Consider the following 18342-nt stretch of genomic DNA (forward strand, 5'->3'; position numbering starts at 1 on the left):
TCTCCTCCTCTCTCTCAGCCACACTCATACCACTACCCTCTGCCTACCAGCCCACTGGTCAGAACTGCACCTGCCTGGACAAGAGGAGAGAGAGGAGGAGAAACCAAGGGCTCCAACATGCTCGTGACTGGAACAGGGACTCTGCTCCACCCCGGTGGAAGACTCCTCAGGTCTTAGAACAAGAAGAATGAAGGTGACTGAATGACAAGTGATTCCTGCCTGTCCCCCTCTGATGCCTATGCACCTACTATGTATCTGTCATATTTTCATTGAGAGCTTTTTTAAAAATTATACTTTAAAGAATTTCAAACCTATATACAATCAGGAAGAAGAGTTAAACAAGGGCCCTCGTACCCACTGCCCAGCTTCACTAATGATGAAATCATGACCACTCTTATTACATCTGTCTCCACTCATCCACCCTCATCCACCCTCCCATTTTGTTTTGCTGCAGCAATTCCCAGCTGTTGAATCATTTCATCTGTAAAAACATCAACAACTATCTTTAAAGTATGCAAACCCAAGGGTTCCTTTTTTAAAAATTATGGTCAAATACCATTATCACACCAAATGGTGATATCATTTTTGTCTTAAAACAATAATTGATTTCTGCATTCATTCTGTATTTCTACAAGATAAAATCTGATCAGAATTTGAAACATTTTTCCAAACATGCTTGAATAGAAATTAAAATAAAGAACGCTTCTGATTTGAGATTTACCTTAAAGCCTCTCTTAGGATTATAAACTAAGGCAGATGTTGAAATCTGTGCTCAATAACGATGAGAACTGCAGAAATGGAAAGTAAAGCAATGGGGCCCTTTCTAATTCTGTTTTTCCTCAAAAGGAGAACATTCCGTGAGCAGCCACCGCATGTGGGCAGGCTCCTTCCTGTGGGGCTAGATGGTCTGCTTCACTTCCCAGGTCAGGGGGACTGGGTGGACAGAGACCGGAGACCAAAAGGGCCCCAGAGCAGGCCCCTGGCTAGGGAAGCATCTGAACTCAGGCCTGTCTCACCGTAAAGTCACCACATTTCTGCTTTCATATATAGGCATTTTCATCTCAGTATCACTTTTAGACTCATAATTAAAAATGCTTTCTCTCATTCCTGCCTGCAATGCAGGAGACCGGGGTTCAATCCCTGGGTAAGGAAAATCCTCTGGAGAAGGAAATGGCAACCCACACCAGTATTCTTGCCCAGAGAATGCCTAGGACAGAGGAGCCTGGCGGACTACAGTCCATGGGGTCGCAAAGAGTTGGACACCACTGAGCAACTAAAGTTTCCCTTTCTTTCACTCCATGAAAGAAACTAGAATTAAAGACGGTCAGGCTGAATTTGGAAGGCCTCATCTCAACACCCCCACCGCACAGATGAAGACACAGAGGCCTGGAGGTGAGCAGTTCCTTGCCAATGCCATTCCAGCTGGGGAGCTGCAGGGCCACGAATAAACTCACGTTTTACGTCTTTTAGGCGGTGCCCGTTCTCTGCACACAGCCTTATCTATGGGTGTAATAGTTCCAGAATTCCTCCTCCTGCTTTAGTCCTGGGCTCAGTAACACATTAGAATATTCAAAGGCTGACAGCATTTGGGAAGCTCTTGTCCCAGGAGAACACAAGCACCGAAGGTCACAGACAAAGTCACCCCACACTCCACGCTGGGCCCCTGGAGTGTATCACAGGAGCACGTGACCTTGCCATGGACCACACAGCAGCATGTGCTGTACTACCAAAGAGCCTGGAGAAAACTAAAGTCCCATTTCAGGAGACTGGAATAATGAGCAACCTCAACACAACTAACCACTTTCCTGGTGGCTCAGATGGTAAAGAATCTGTCTGCAATGCAGGAGATTCGGGTTCAACCCCTGGGTAGGGAAGATCTCCTGGAGAAGGGCCTGGCTACCCACTCCAGTATTCTTGCCTGGAGAACCCCCATGGACAGAGGAGCCTGGCGGGCTAAAGACCAGAGGGTTGCAAAGAGTCAGACATGACTGAGCAACTAACACTTTCACTTTCAAGAGTGTTCCAAACAGAAGGGAGACACGCAGAAGTGGTTTCAATGAGCCACCCTCATCTATTCAGTTAACATGGCTGCATGATGGAGGCTGTCACCAATGGCAATCTCTTATTTTCAGTGCTTATCTTTACGTTCACAACAACCTTACGAGGTAGACAGAGCAGGTTTATAACTAGCTGTTGACTGATTTCATATTTTGCATTATGCCAGTTAAAATGCCTGGACGAGCTACACAGAACGTGTATTTACCAAGTGCCAGGAACTACAAGAAAAAGGCAGAAAATAGTTCTTGCTCTTTAAGGACTTCCAATCTAATTGAAGAGATGGGACCACATACACACATCATAAAACTATTAAGGAGATGAGGCAAGGCAGCCAGAAGTTTTCCAAGAGTAAAGTGAGTGGCCAGGCTTGGCCTGTTCCACAGTCTTTCTTTAAGCTCTAAAATGAGCTCATCCGGCCCTGAATTCCTTGGAGGGGTGGGGGCACATGCAGAGACCAGCTGACAGCTGGGGACCGAAGGGACTATTTATAGCAAGAAAGAGAGAAGGAACAGATGCCTTCATAGCGCCCTGAGACAGGGGGCCCGTACACAGGAGCAGATCTTACAGTGCTGCCTACAGCCTGAAAGCCAGGTTCACTTTCGTTGTCCTAAACACTGATGGAGAAGTCTTAAAACTAGGTTTCCTGAGTGATTACAGAAACCCACCAACACACCAGCTTCACCCTTTCCATTCACTGCTCTGATGCATAGGCACATTTCTATAATTTTGTTCACTGTAACATCTCATTTTCAAAAGCCCATAATCATACATGTGATTTTAATTTCACTAATATAGTTACATTTTCATATGAAGAATCAAACTTCAACCAGACTTTAATACTCAATAAGGAAAGAGTTCTGTAACACGGAGATCATGTTTAGAATTTAGCACTTCTTACCTTAAAATAGTTCTGAGATTCTGAAATTCCACATTATTATCACCCATCCCACCATCCTCAATGAGATACTTCAGTAAAGGAACCAAAATTAAAGTTCACTAAAATTGCTGATTTGGTCTCTTTAAAGAAGAGCTGACTTAAAAGCATTATAAATGACTAAATACAATTAATTATATGCTGTAAATAATCAATCATAATACAATTCATTAAATAGCACGGTGTGCTTCTCTTAAAGTTTTACTGTTAAAGAGAATGCAGTTATATCTGCCATGTATGTAAGAAAAGTATATACATTGCTAAGAAAAAGAATAAATTCAGCTTCTATGCCCCTCCAACACACAAAATCTAAATTAGGGATAAAATGTCAACATCAGTTTCATTCACAAGGAGGAAAATTGATTTTAATGAATTAAGTAAAACCTAGAACTTACAACTTTTCCTGTCCTTATTTGAGGACCAAAAAATACTTTCTATAAATAATGTGACACGAGTTTCTCATGCACACTGTACAACCCCTGGGAATACTGGCTTTTGTTTTTTACGTACCTAAACCTTTCGTGCAAGCCTTTTTTGGAGAGAAGTACCTAGATGTTCTTAAAGATTTCCAAGACCATGACAACAGTGTATATCCTGGCTTTGACTAGTAGCCCTGGTAATACATTCTAAGTGGTTTTCTGTACATACAGTATATTTTGGGGTTTTCTGCCTTCCTTCAACATGTATGACTTGAACAGATTTGCTGCTATTCAAGTTGAGGAACATATTGTGAAATAGAAGCAATGTTGTGAAATATACTATTTTCACTTTCCCATCATGCTGTCTTCTCCAAATGAGATGTTATGGTTTGTATGTTTTCTTAAACATAGGGCGTGTAGAAATATATTTTATTAAACTGATGCTAATGCATTTAAATTAAGAAAACAGAAATGTGAAAAGATAAAACACATTCTATTGTGGTTAAGCTACACAATAAAGGTAAAAAACTGTTTGGAGGATTTAACTTGCTGAGTGTCAGGCTAGAAAATCCAGGTGAACACATGACTTTTCCTGAAGGTTTGTTTAAAATCAGAAAACAAGTATTAATAACTGACATACAGTCTTTTCTTCCACCATGGCCTGCTGCTTGAATCTCTGGGTATCAGTCATTACATCACATAGAGAGCTGTGGGGTTGTACTTCCGGTTGACATACTCCACAATGCTCATTTCAGAGCTCTCCAGTCTACACTGAACATAAAGATGAAATGAAACCCTCTACATGATGGGAGTCTGTTTCAGACACTGGCTTATACAGAAGAGAACACGTTATGAAATGCCACACAGCCTGGCACACAGTGCTCAAGAATGGGACGTTACTGGAAGACCTCTAAATGCAACCATCAGGATCCTTGCCCTTGACTGTCCTCATTATGAAATCCTTTTGCTACATCAATATCCTAACCTTCTGAACGGGGTCCCAGAAGAACTCATGCGCACTGATTTTTTTTTAACCTGTGAGATTTTACTCACACTTAAAATGTCTTTTGATTGTTCAATTATAAAACGTTGCTAAGGTTTTGCTTTGATCTTGATTTGAATAAAGGATACATAAACAATATTAAGACTAAATATTTAACTGATGCCCTTTTTTTTGGTCATGAGTGTAATGCTGGCTTAATAAGATAGGTAGACGGTGCTTTATCCCTTAAACATAAAAGGTGGTCAGCCACACATTGCCCTGAGGATGGTTTTTACAAGCGAACCTATTAATATAAATGTTAACAATTATAAAATCACCCACATCCTTATAAAAAAAAAAAGCCAGCTCTGCTCTTTAGTCTTTATATACTCAGTAGCCATAAACTGTCATTTGGCTATGTTATTGTTCAACAAGCTTTCTTTTGCTTTTATGTGCTTTTCAAACTCACTGACCTAAATTTCATCAACTCGAAGAAAGGGTAAACACAAGTGTCAAAAGAGAAGTCCATCCAACAAACAGTAAACCTTCCCCCAGCTGTACTCTGTAATTTCCTAACTTGGAAGAACCCATCTATATTGACTTTTAGGTTATAGTCGCATCTTATTTTTTTAGCACTTAACACTTCCCCTGTGCTCTGCATTGTTACAGCTTTCCAAAACATGCATCTATTTAAATAAAGCCATATGGTCACTATGACTTCCTAAATTTAGGAAGCTATCTTTTGTAAGTTAGTAATGTTTTGAGGTTGCAAATGGGTAAGAATCACCCACCGTCTCAGAGGATTGTTACTCAAGAGATAAAAGCTGAAGCAAGGGAGAAATCAGAAGTGTTCTGCAAACCTCAGAACACTCTGGACATGAATGGCTGCCAGGGTCTGAGAGAAAAAGGGGTGGGGCATCTTCAGAAACTTTCGCTTACCCCTTGCTCAGATTCCAAAAGCTCTGTTTTGACTCTGACTGCCGGCATCCCATCAAGCATTAACATTCTGTTCTCCAAGGTGTTGATATTCTGAGAATAAAAAAAGGGAGAGAGGGAAATTCAGCTATAAAGCCTTCAACGGAGGACATCTGGTAGAATCTGCCATCATTGTAGCACATTTAGTACTGCTAACCTAACGTTTTAACAATATAGTATAATTAAGTGAGAATACCCGCACCACCAATTATCCCCCCATTCTGAACTTTCATTAGAAATAATGACCAAGAACTTGAATTAATCAGTCTGATTCTCTGACCTCTGGGTTGCAGGTCAGATGATAATAAACTGGAGTAAGGAAACCTTACATTAATTTATATGGGGCTGGAATAATTCATCAAGCTTTTGCAAATAGTGGAAGGAAATGCAAGGCAAGTTTCTTTATTCTTTTAGCTTTGGAGGTTGTATTGCATACAGAAATCCATAAAGAAGAAAACAGATCACAATAATTTATATACTCTCATATTCCTGTCAAAGTCTAAATAATTTTAAAAGCAAGAAACTATAACACTAGACAGTTAATTCTGGTATTGTGGCATACCTGACCCAATGAAAATTTCTACCTATCAACCTCAAACACCTTCTTCGAAAACAACTAATGTAAGTCTTGGATTAAGAATGAATTCTTAAGCTGAAATCATAATCAAAGAATAAACAATAATTTGTTTTTTTGTTCTGGTATATGTTTGGCTCCATTTGCCACCTCTTGAAAGGAAAACCTTACTTCTATGTGGTTCAGGAGAATTTCCAACAACATTTATAAAAAGATTAAATCAAGGTTATCTTCGACTAATTTCCACAACTTTGGGGATTTTCTGAAGTCAAAAACCTAGGAAGGGAGTCATAAAGCCACACATCAGTGTTTGCTTCAGGCCAAAATCAGGCTCATGTTTTAAAACATGTTGAGAATGCCAACTTTACTCTCAAATACTGACTAAACCCAGAAATTAAAATCACTAAGTTTGACTGAATTTTTAGGATAGTTTCTTTGCTCGGTTATAGAATGTAACTATGACACTTAAGTGGTCTTACTAAAAGAAAAAAGACATTTTCTAAATGTTTGCCTACATGGTGACAAAGGTTAAAATCACTTCTAAACCATCAAGTTTTCCCCATTCATAGAGTTGCTTTTCTCCCCAGCAGACAGTTGAATAAAAACTCCCACTTCAACACATCATAAATTAAATGCTTTTATTACCAAATAATACCAACAGAGCGCAGCATGGTGAAGCTCTAATTATTTCTCCCATTTCTGGACTCTCTTTTTTGTTTAACAAAAATACTCTAAGATATAAAATGTATGGAGCCACTCATGACAAATATTTGCTCAGAGAAACCAACAGCAAGAAAAAGCAAATTTACACTAAATCTAACTAATGAGCATTCAGAAATTCCATGCTACCTAGTTTGTTAAGGAATAAAAAGAAAATTACTGTCATGCTCCTCTCTTAGAAAAGTACAATATTATTAACACTGATAGGATACTTTTTTTAATGTTTGCTTTTGATTTGTCTGTATCTTGGAGGGATTTTCATACCCTCATGGCTTAGAATAGGAGGAAATCTGGTGTTAACTGGTGAGCTCAGTGCATTTGTTCCAAGCTTAAAATCCTTTCAGGGAGACTGATGGATTGCTTACACATCAGGCATGGATCTCAAATCCCAACGGGGCACTTGCTTCCACGGTTGGAAGTGGCCAGCTGGGCTTGCCCCCTCTCAGCCTCAGGGAAGCCTAGGAAAGAGGTACCCAACCCTCAAATGCCCAGTCCTTCACAGCAACCAGGAATTTGCCCTAACAAAGCCTCTGGGAGGCTATTTGGTTGGTAGACAATGAAGGATGAGTTGATATAGCTTCCTACCCCGGAGGAGGTCTTGCCCAGGTGGAAAGGGAAGAAGATGCCTTGCAAAGAGAGGGGAAAGACAAAGAACGATTCTAGAAAAGCAGGTTTAATGAACTGTTAGAATCTGATTAGAGGCTAATGTCCCTTTTAGTGCTTTATACCAATTTACAGCTGATATACTTCAGCTGTTTTCCTGGCTGGCTGTGATCAACTCTTTTTTTTTTTTTTTAAAGGCAAGCTAACCACAGCCTTTGAAGTTAAAAACAGATAAATCATAAAACGCTGACTGCGTTCATATTCCATTGAGTACATTTAAATATCACTGTATTTGCAATATCATTTGTGTTGCTGTTGTTGTACTCAAATAATTCTAGATGTGTTAAAGACACAATTACATGTCAATTTCATGTAAAAGTCAACAAAAATCCAATACATTTTCCAAAAAAAATTTCTTTTTAAATAAAGTTTGCCCTGCAAATATTTCTCTTCCTCTGGTTTGTCCAGAATTAGCCAAAGCACAGCCATAATAAACATCATAAATAACACTATTCACAGCTAAGGAACCAATCTTTAAGAAACTCTTGCAACTAGTACAGATTCAATGCATACATATGCCTGAAAGTTATATTGTACACACATAAGGGATATTAATCTCTGCATTCATGATTCTAACCTTGTTTAGCATAAATACAAACACACATATTCGGTGCATCACACCATATTCCAGACCATCCAACAAGGTGTATGGTTTTTATAAAACGTGATAATTTTACAGCATTAAGAGTATAGTCCTTGGAACAAAACACAATAGATTTATCTCTCTAAGCTAAAATCAGATACATACAGTCTCAATTGACTGCAGACTTTAAATATGTAACAAACTGTAATAATTTGAAATTGCTGTCAAACATATCTTGCCATGATCTTGATCAAAATGCATTTACAGGAGAATCCAATTGCCCGATTGAGTCCCCAGAGGAAAATAAAATTACAGTCATCAATTTTAGTAACATGGTACTCTTTACGTTGTGACAAACTTTGTGATATTATACAACCCTATATAATTTATGTGCCTGTGCTTATATTCATGCACACATCTATATACCTATGCTACTTAATTCATCTGAGTAAACTGTATCAATTATAGCCAAATTTACCATCAGATTAGCTGGCTGTTGATCAGTTACATGTGCACTGGATCAGAATGGTACTCTAGACATTCGTACTGGCCAAATAAGATTTGGCGTTTAGCAGTCCAGCTGATACTAGTTCTCCCAGTCAAAGGAGGTATAAAACAACTGTGCTCAATCCTGGCATCTCATAGTATTCTGAATGGAACAGTGAGGAAGGAAAAAAAAATGATGCTCACTGATAATCTCCCATAAAAAAACAGAGAACAAGGATGATTTTCCAAGTCAACTACTACAATTTGGAGTGGTAGACTGGAATCCTCCAAATCCCAGAATGCAGGTCTCCTCCTCCCCCTCCTCCAGAATATGGGTTATCCAGTTTGCACAATTTAAGTAATAAAGAACAAGCTAGTCAACATTCAATTAATCTAATTTTTAAACCAGGTTTCCCTTCATAAGCCAAAAACATCTACTGAGATTAGTTGTGATTTCTCAAGATGCAGGACATATTCATTTAAACATCATGAATCTTCAATGTTTGGCTACAGGTAATGAGACACAAGGAGTCAGACAGGACTGAGCGACTGAACTGCACTGAACTGAATGAGAAATATGAATTGCCCCCTCCCGTGCCCAAGTTACATTCAGTAATGATCAAAGGGACATAGTAGCAATTCAGGATGCACGCACCAAATTGGTTGAGGTACGTTCAGAAAAGACTCTGAGGAGTTTATAATGCGAACATGCGTGTGTGTGTGCTAAGTTGCTTCAGTTGTATATGACTCTTTGAGACCCTGTAGACCGTAGCCGGCCAAGCTCTTCTGTCCATGCAATTCGCAGGTAACAACACTGGACTGGGCTGCCATGCTCTCCTCCAGCAGATCTTTGCGACTAAGGGATGGAATCCGTGACTCTTAGGTCTCCTGCATTGACAGGCAGGTTCTCTACCACTAGCGCCACCTTGGAAGCCCTATTGCAAACACACAAACTGGTGAAAAGCATCACCCTTTTTTGGGCTTCCCAGGTGCCTCAGAGAGTAAAGAATCTGCCTGCAATGCAGGAAACCTGGGTTCAATCCCTGGGTTGGAAAGATCCCCTAGAGAAGGGAACAGCTACCCACTCCAGTATTCTGGCCTGGAGAATTCCATGGAAAAAGGAGCCTTGGGGCTACAGCCTTAGGGGTTGCAAAGAGCGGAACATGACTGTGTGACTTTCACTTTTTATAGGAAAAGTAAAAGTATCAGATTATAAGGAAATTCAGTTCAGTTCAGTTGCTCAGTCGTGTCCGACTCTTTGCGACCCCAGGAATCGCAGCACGCCAGGCCTCCCTGTCCATCACCAACTCCTGGAGTTCACTCAGACTCACGTCCATCGAGTCAGTGATGCCATCCAGCCATCTCATCCTCGGTCGTCCCCTTCTCCTCCTGCCCCCAATCCCGCCCAGCATCAGGGTCTTTTCTAATGAGTCAACTCTTCGCATGAGGTGGCCAAAGTACTGGAGTTTCAGCTTTAGCATCATTCCCTACAAAGAAATCCCAGGGCTGATCTCCTTCAGATTGGACTGGTTGGATCTCCTTGCAGTCCAAGAGACTCTCAAGAGTCTTCTCCAACACCACAGTTCAAAAGCATCCATTCTTTGGTGCTCAGCCTTCTTCACAGTCCCACTCTCACATCCATACATGACCACAGGAAAAACCATAGCCTTGACTAGACGGACCTTAGTTGGCAAAGTAATGTCTCTGCTTTTGAATATGCTATCTAGGTTGGTCCTAACTTTTCTTCCAAGGAGTAAGCATCTTTTAATTTCATGGCTGCAGTCACCATCTGCAGTGATTTTGGAGCCCCCAAAAATAAAGTCTGACACTGTTTCCACTGCTTCCCCATCTATTTCACATGAAGTGATGGGACCAGAGGCCATGATCTTCGTTTTCTGAATGTGGAGCTTTAGGCCAACTTTTTCACTCTCCTCTTTCACTTTCATCAAGAGGCTTTTTAGTTCGTCTTCACTTTCTGCCATAAGGGTGGTGTCATCTGCATTTCTGAGGTTATTGATATTTCTCCCGGCAATCTTGATTCCAGCTTGTGCTTCTTCCAGTCCAGCGTTTCTCATGATGTACTCTGCATAGAAGTTAAATAAGCAGGGTGACAATATACAGCCTTGACGTACTCTTTTTCCTATTTGGAACCAGTCTATTGTTCCATGTCCAGTTCTAACTGTTGTTTCCCGACCTGCATACAGGTTTCTCAAGAGGCAGGTCAGGTGGTCTGGTATTCCCATCTCTTTCAGAATTTTCCACAGTTTCTTGTGATCCACAAAGTCAAAGGCTTTGGCACAGTCAATAAAGCAGAAGTACATGTTTTTCTGGAACTCTCTCGCTTTCTCCATGATCCAGCGGATGATGGCAATTTGATCTCTGGTTCCTCTGCCTTTTCTAAAACCAGCTTGAACATCAGGGAGTTCACGGGTCACATATTGCTGAAGCCTGGCTTGGAGAATTTTGAGCATTACTTTACTAGCATGTGAGATGAGTGCAACTGTGCAGTAGTTTGAGCATTCTTTGGAATTGCCTTTTGAGATTGGAATGAAAACCTTTTCCAGTCCTGCGGCCACTGCTGAGTTTTCCAAATTTGCTGGCATTAGGCTTTACTAAAAAACCACTTCATAAAAAAGTCAATCGCCACCCTTTCTCACTCAATTCTAACATAACAACAAAATCAACAACACTAACAACTTTTTTCAAGCATTTATGCCATTCAACCAATAGGTCATTCAAGTGTTTTATCCAACTCCCAAATTTTGGCTGAAATGCAAGAGAGTGAGTGAATTTTGCTCGTTGTAAGGATCATCTCAGAGATTAGAATAGTGTCCAGTCAAGGCTTCCATTATCTGCTGCTATGCAACAAGAGGTAGCATAAAACAACTATAATTTTACTATTATTAATATCTTGGTAACACACACAATGGGCTTTCCCGGTGGCTCAGCCATGAAGAATCTGCCTGCTGAGACTCAGGGACACAGGTTCAATCCCTGGTTGGGATGATCCCCTGGAGGAGGGCATGGCAGCACAATCCAGAAATCATGCCTGGAGAATCCCATGGACAGAAGAGCCTGTTGGGCTACAGTCCATGGGGTCAAAAAGAGACACAACTAAGCAACTAAACAACAACAAACAAACAAATAATAACACCTACTATTTGCATATCTGCTGTGGACTAGACACTGTGTAAGAGATTCGTACTCATTTAGTCCTTATATAGCCTCTGCCTACAATGTGGGAGACCTGGGTTTGATACCTGGGTTGGGAAGATCCTCTGGAGAAGACAATGGCAACCCACTCCAGTACTCTTGCCTGGAAAAGCCCATGGACGGTCAAGCCTGGTGAGCTATAGTCCGTGGGGTCGCAAAGAGTCAGATACGACTGAGCAACTTCACTTTCACTTTCAGTCCTTATAGTAAACCAAGCATTTGAGACACAATGAAGTTAAACTGTCCAAGGTCACACAACTAGTAATTGGTGCAGCTTGATTCCAAATCAAATGAGCCTGAGTCCTAGCTAAGCTCCCTCCCATCCACTACACCCCTCTCTCCCTCTCCTTCTTACTCCCTTTCTCTGTGCACATATGCTCACAGGCAACCCTCATCAACATGGGAAAAGACATGAGCACCTTACTGAAGGCCCCAAGAGACGAACTCTAGAATCTCCATCAATGGTTCCTCTCAGGGCTGAGCTGATTCAGTCTTTGAACAAATGGGACGTGCAACTTCCAATCACCAGCGAAGTATCAACATTTTGGGGAATAAGAAGAAGAATTCAAATCACTGGTATCAAAGCTATTTCACACTTTCTTCCTTAAATCAATCTTTCAACATATTTACTTGGCTTATTATGATTATACATTCCTATCCTAGAAACATCTCATAATTCAGTCAGTCCCATCCTGAATTCAACATCCAGAAAAATCTATGGTAATCTGATCTGCTACTATTTTGAAAATAGTCCTGTCCTAAATGGCTCATTCAATGTTTTCACAATAGTTTCATGTACTTAAGATGATATAGGAACTCTGTCTCCTACATTTCACATTCAAGAGACATACATTTGGGCCTCACATATAATTTATAATCACTTAAAGTATAAAAGCTTATTTTTCTAAGCTCACATAGCCTCAACACTGGTAAATCAATTCTGTAGTGGGCATACACCTAATCAGAGTATCTCCAATGGTACAAAATAAACACCAGTTCAAACGCAGACTGCCCCCCTGACCCAGACTTTCGTGTTTCATTGCTTTGCAGCATGGCAGAGTGGATGTCACATTAATGACCATTCTTCACTGGGACCACTAGAAGTCAAACTATAGACACACTGGGACTCACAGCTTAAATTTCCTTCAGTGGTTTCAATGATTCATATATGCAATTTTCTGAAATATCTGTCTCCAGTCTCAAAAACAAAACCCTTCCATAATCCCCTCACACTGAAACATGGAATTGTGCCTTTCTTAAGAACTGGTAAAACTGCACATGCAATGCGGTAACTTGTATTTTCCTGATAGGAAGAATCACTGTTTTCTATGTTGGTAAAGGGTCGGGAAGATCCCCAGGAGGAAGAGATGGAAACCCCTTCAGTATTATTGCCTGGAGAATCCCATGGACAGAGGAGCCTGGCTATAGTCCACAGGGTCGCAAAGAGTTGGGCACAACTAAAGCGACTTAGTACACAGCACAAAGTGCTAAATTATTAAAATAATAGTTTACACTAAAATTTTTAGAAACGTCATCTGAGCACTTAAATTTCCACCCCAGCATTAATACAAACTGTAATAAAACTTATTTTGTCATTCATATTCTGAATTATTTGGTCATGAGTTGACCAAATCTCTCCTTAAACATGCAGTGAGGGTCTGTGCTACAGCCAAGTTATTTCATTCTATCCAAGCCATGTCTGTGAACCATGAGGCACTACAAAAGAAAATGGGGCAAAGTCAGGGACTAGAGTATAGAAACAAGGTTAACCCTAAGAAAACTAGCGCAACACAACCACAATCCGACTCCAGGGTCTCATAATTTCAAAAAATAATTATGTAACAACTACAATACTTAAAACACATATATAGAAACAACTATAATAACAAGTATCATTTACTGAGCATTTATGTACCAAGTGTTGTTTCTAGTGCTTTATATTTGTTATATCATTCATTCATTCAAAAAACACTGAGTACTAGGCACTGTCAAGGTATTTAGGAAACATCAGTGAACAAAAGAGGAAGTTTTATAGAGTTCCATTCTAGTCATTTAGTATCCCAACAATTTTTTTTTAACTATGTGCATATTAGACAAGAAAATTCAGGTTCAGAGAGATTAAGCAACCTGTCCAAGGTTACTAGTCTATATCTGAGACTAATATCTATTTTCTATTGCTACCCGGGATAGAGATTCTTAACTACTGGGTACTTTGACATTGGCTTCAAAGCTGCACAAGCCCAGCAGTATTTCAGCCACTCTGGCTAATGTCCTTCGGGCTGTTACATCAAAAGGCTGAGAACCAGGAGTACAATGGGAGGAGCACGGCAAAGGCGGGCTGCTCATGGACACGCTGAAGGGAGATGATGTTAAGGTCATTCTGAAGTCCTTACGTGTGTGTGTGTGTGTGTGTGTGTGTTCAGTCACTCAGGAGATAATGTTAAGGTCATTCTGAAGTCCTTACGTGTGTGTGTGTGTGTGTGTGTGTTCAGTCACTCAGGAGATGATGTTAAGGTCATTCTGAAGTCCTTAGCCATGTCTGAAGATTTACCTTGTTCTAGAAAAAGCACCTTGAACTATTCATCAAAGTGCCTCTAAAGTTACCCAAACCTGTTTTCCACCATTCTGCTCAGATTACACCTCAACCAAGTCAAATACGCTGGTCCTCCACGCCTCTGTATATTCTGTTCCACCTTTGTGTTCCATCACTAGCTGACAAATTCTTTATCTGCTATTACACCAGAATGTAAATTCCAGGATGACCATGACTTTGCCTTTTTGTTCATAAGAGTATGCCTAGCCCCTGGTTTATATGTGTGTGTCTAACAGGTGGCTCGATGGTAAAGAACCTGATTGCCAATGCAGGAGATACAAGAGACGTGGTGTGCAACCCCTGTGTAAGGAAGATCCTCTGGAGCAAGAAATGGCAACCGAGTCCAGTGTTCTTGCCTGGGAAATTTCACGGACAGAGGAGGCTGGTGGCCTAGAGTCCATCGGGTAGCAAAGAGTGAGCTCACTCACGGCTGAGTGAGCACACACACATACAATACATAGTATGTGCTCAGCAAATGTTTGTTGAGAAGAATAAATGTAAATAAATCTAAAATCATTTCGTGCCCAGAGTTCATCTGACCCAGGTGGTAACTAGTTGTTGAGAAACAGATGGGAAGAGGTATGTATGTGCTCAGTTGTGTCTGACTCTTTGCAACCCCATGGGCTGCAGCCTGCCAGGCTCCTCTGTCCATGGAATTTTCCAGGCAAGGAAATTGGAGTGGGTTGCCATTTCTTTCTCCAGATGGGAAGAAGAGCATACGCAATGAAGGGCAATGAAGTTCTCATATTTGTGAAGAACAGTAAAGGGTATCATGTGGCTGGAACATTGTGTGGTTCACTGGAAAAGGAACTAGAGATAAGAGCAGATAAGTAACTTGGTGTTAACTGGCAAATGGTCTTATATGGTACGGTAATTCATTGAAAAGTGTTTTTTAGTGACTGCAATGTGCTAGTTGAAAGAGGCCCAAGTGACTAAGAGAGAAAGACTCCCAGCCTTGAGAAAACTGAAGGTAAGTGAGCAAGAAATGTGTTTGGGCAACACACAATAGGTGGCGGGGCATCATGAAACAAAAGCATAATATGTTTGTTTGTGTTTGGAAAGCTAGCGCTGGACTTGCTTTGGAAGATGGCTTATCTACATATAGAATTTGATGCGAAGGAAGTAGCCACAGGCTACTGCAATAACTCAGGGGAGAGATGGTGAGGTCTTGACCCAAGGCAGTGGCAGTGGGAATAAGGAGGAGGAAGATTCTTTGAGAGAGACACTTTACAGGAAGAAGGAACAGCTTTGGATGAGGACAAGGAAGAGGAAGTATGGGGTGAGAGTCAACAGAAATGTCAAGAATGGCACTGGTTTTCTACATTGGACATGAAGCCCGAGGCAGGATGTCCAGCAGGAAAAGCCAAACGTGCCATAGAGCCCTCCAACATCCCGTAAAGGACCTACTACACTCCGGGATACATGAATCTTTGGGTATACTGTTTAATTTCCATACATTTTTGCTTACTCAGGGATCTGTTATGCATTGAAGAAAATGTCTCACAAGGTGAGTATGTTTGAATATTATAAAAGATACTAACAGAGTCAAATTTATTCAAACTTGGAAACACAGGTTTCGGTAAAGTAAGGGGAAAAAACTAGACAAAGAAGTCATCTCACAAGCTTATATATTCAAGACAAGAATTAACTATGTCTTTACTTTCATTTTTTTTCCTGGGATTTAGTGTTTTACAGACTTTCATGGTTATCAAAACTTAGAACAAAATAGGTATTTGCCAAAGTATGAGTTTAAGAGTACTATATATTAACGTATTCATCACCACTTTCCTTTATGAAAAGTCATTGGGACAGTAATGAAAAGAATGCAGAACACTGAACAGAATATGTAATGAAATAACATCACTGGTCCTCTGTGCCTAGGGACAATGAAGATTACTATCAAAAATTAAGTCATTTATTTTCTGTAGGAAACAAAGGAAATGACTATTAACCTGTATCTCCACCTTTCCTGACCTACAGTGATGTCAAATGGGTCCTTATCAAACCCAAAATGGATTATCTTATTAAAACATGAGTTGTTGAGTGCTTGTCTCTGGTAAAGGCTGAAGAAACAGCACTGAAGAATTGGGAATATGCAAAAAAAAAAAAAAAACCAGGAAAAACAAAAATACAAGTTAACTTTTTTTTTTGTTAGAACTAGTCTAATGAAATAAAAAAGAAACAATCAACCACAAGGGTCTCCACAGTGGCCAAAAAACTACATAAACTTATAAACCAGGTCTTATATTCACTGCCTTATTTTATATGTTAAACATATCATTGGGTTAAGATTTTGTAACAAATATCTCACATTCCTTGAAAACCCTAGGCATGATGTTGTTTCTTAAGTATGTTTGAAAAAAGTAAAGCTAAAACAAATGACCTTTACTGTTTATTTTATCTAAGAAGGATTGTCAAAGCATATAAAAGCTCTATGTAGTGTTTGCCATGTTATTAAAAGGTGAAACAAAAGTAATTGCTTTTAAAGGATTATATCAAAAATACAATGGTGCAACCACAGCATCGCCTAGACAATCATACAAGACACGTCACTGGAAAGGTCTCTCCTGTCTTCCTCAAAACTCTAGGTCCAGGGAATGCAATGGAGAAAGACATCACTAGTTAGCTGCCAAAGGCAAAATGCATACGCTCAACCCAAAATTAATTAATCTGTCACCTTCCAGGTACATCCACCTCTAGCAGTTATCTCTCTGCATTCTTCAAACAATGTTTCCAGCTGTAATAACTAATGATGATATCAAATTCTGTACTAATTTGACATTTTTACTGGTAATGCTCTTATACATCTACTTTCACTTTATCTAATTCCATCTCCAAGAATTCTGACTATTGCACCTTTCACTTTTTTAAAAAGCATTCTATCTTTCAGGTCTGCACTTTTTTCCTGTACACTTTAAACAATTATACAGAAATGTAAAAGTTAGAATAGAAGATTGACCAGAACATGGGCCCAGGAACACATTTCCTGCATTATGACATTCTCATGTTTTCAGTTTTCTTACCTGTAAAATACAGATAACAGTCTACTTCACAGATTTTAAGGATTCGTTGAGAGCATGCATATCAGATACTTTAGCACAAAGCATTTTAACAGTTAGTTAATATTACGGAATTTTATTATTAGTAGTAGCTATACTATTTCAACCATTCTACTAAACTTTGTAGAGCCCTCATAGTTTTATGTATGCGATTTCTCTATATGAACTACTACATAACTAGAATGAAAATGGAAGATTTGATAAAAATACGGTTAATAGGAATTTATGAAAGATTGACACAATAGATATATATTTCTCATGATGAACAGCAACAGTGAACTATTTTATCAGTTTTAAACTGTGAGGATGAACACCAATAACAGACATACAGCTCACCTCGCCACAGGCATCTCAATGAAAACATTTAGTTTTCTCCAACTGCTGGGTGCAACCATGTAGTGTCTGAGCCCTTCCTAGCAATCAAGTGTTATTTGATGCAGTGCTCAAAGCCTTTTCTTATGGTTCTCCTTCACATCATTACCCAGAAACACATTATTTTAAAGAAAGATATTTACAGCTACAACATATTCTCTGTAGGAGAACAAACCTACAGAGTACCCTTGTAATTTGAGCTGCGGAAAACTTACTAACTTATTTAAGGAAACCAGAACTACATAGGAAACACAAATCCAAACAGCTCCAAGTTTAAAATCTGTGTTTCAGGGCAATAGAAAGCCAGTGATATTAACACCTCCATGCCATTACCCAGGCTTGAATGCCCCTCCCTCACCTCTGCATGTGATTTTATAACTCATCTTTGTGCCACATTAGAATTTCTATAAAGGCTATGAGAGAGAGAGAGAGTGTGTGCATGTGTAGATAAATAAAATTTATGGTTATTGTCCCCATAAAACAGTACTTTTAAAGTTCTAAAATGCAACACAAGGAAAATCAGAAAAGAGACAAAGTTTACTCAACAGAACTCTGAAATATACTTCTTATTAAGGAATTATGTAACTGCATGGCATTTGTTTAGGCCTTGTTATTTCCTCCAGCCTCTTAATAACCAGCCCCACAAAAACGGAAGCAGTACAATTTTGAACCTGTATAACACACTGTCCCCTTCATGGATTACAGCCTTGT

The 18342-nt window shown here is 39.8% G+C and overlaps 1 protein-coding gene across 8 annotated transcripts in view; it reads right to left on the reverse strand.

Moving 5' to 3' along the window:
- KLF12 (KLF transcription factor 12) overlaps nt 1-18342 on the reverse strand; it is a 515262-nt gene that overhangs the window by 263986 nt on the left and 232934 nt on the right. For all 8 annotated transcript variants that reach the window (XM_069602330.1, XM_069602332.1, XM_069602333.1 and 5 more), the window contains one exon: nt 5333-5422. In XM_069602330.1, the coding sequence (XP_069458431.1) occupies nt 5333-5422 (90 nt within the window). The remainder of the gene's footprint in view (nt 1-5332; nt 5423-18342) is intronic.

The sequence above is a fragment of the Ovis canadensis genome, chromosome 10 (assembly GCF_042477335.2).
Source record: "Ovis canadensis isolate MfBH-ARS-UI-01 breed Bighorn chromosome 10, ARS-UI_OviCan_v2, whole genome shotgun sequence".
NCBI classification, from domain to species: domain Eukaryota; kingdom Metazoa; phylum Chordata; class Mammalia; order Artiodactyla; family Bovidae; genus Ovis; species Ovis canadensis.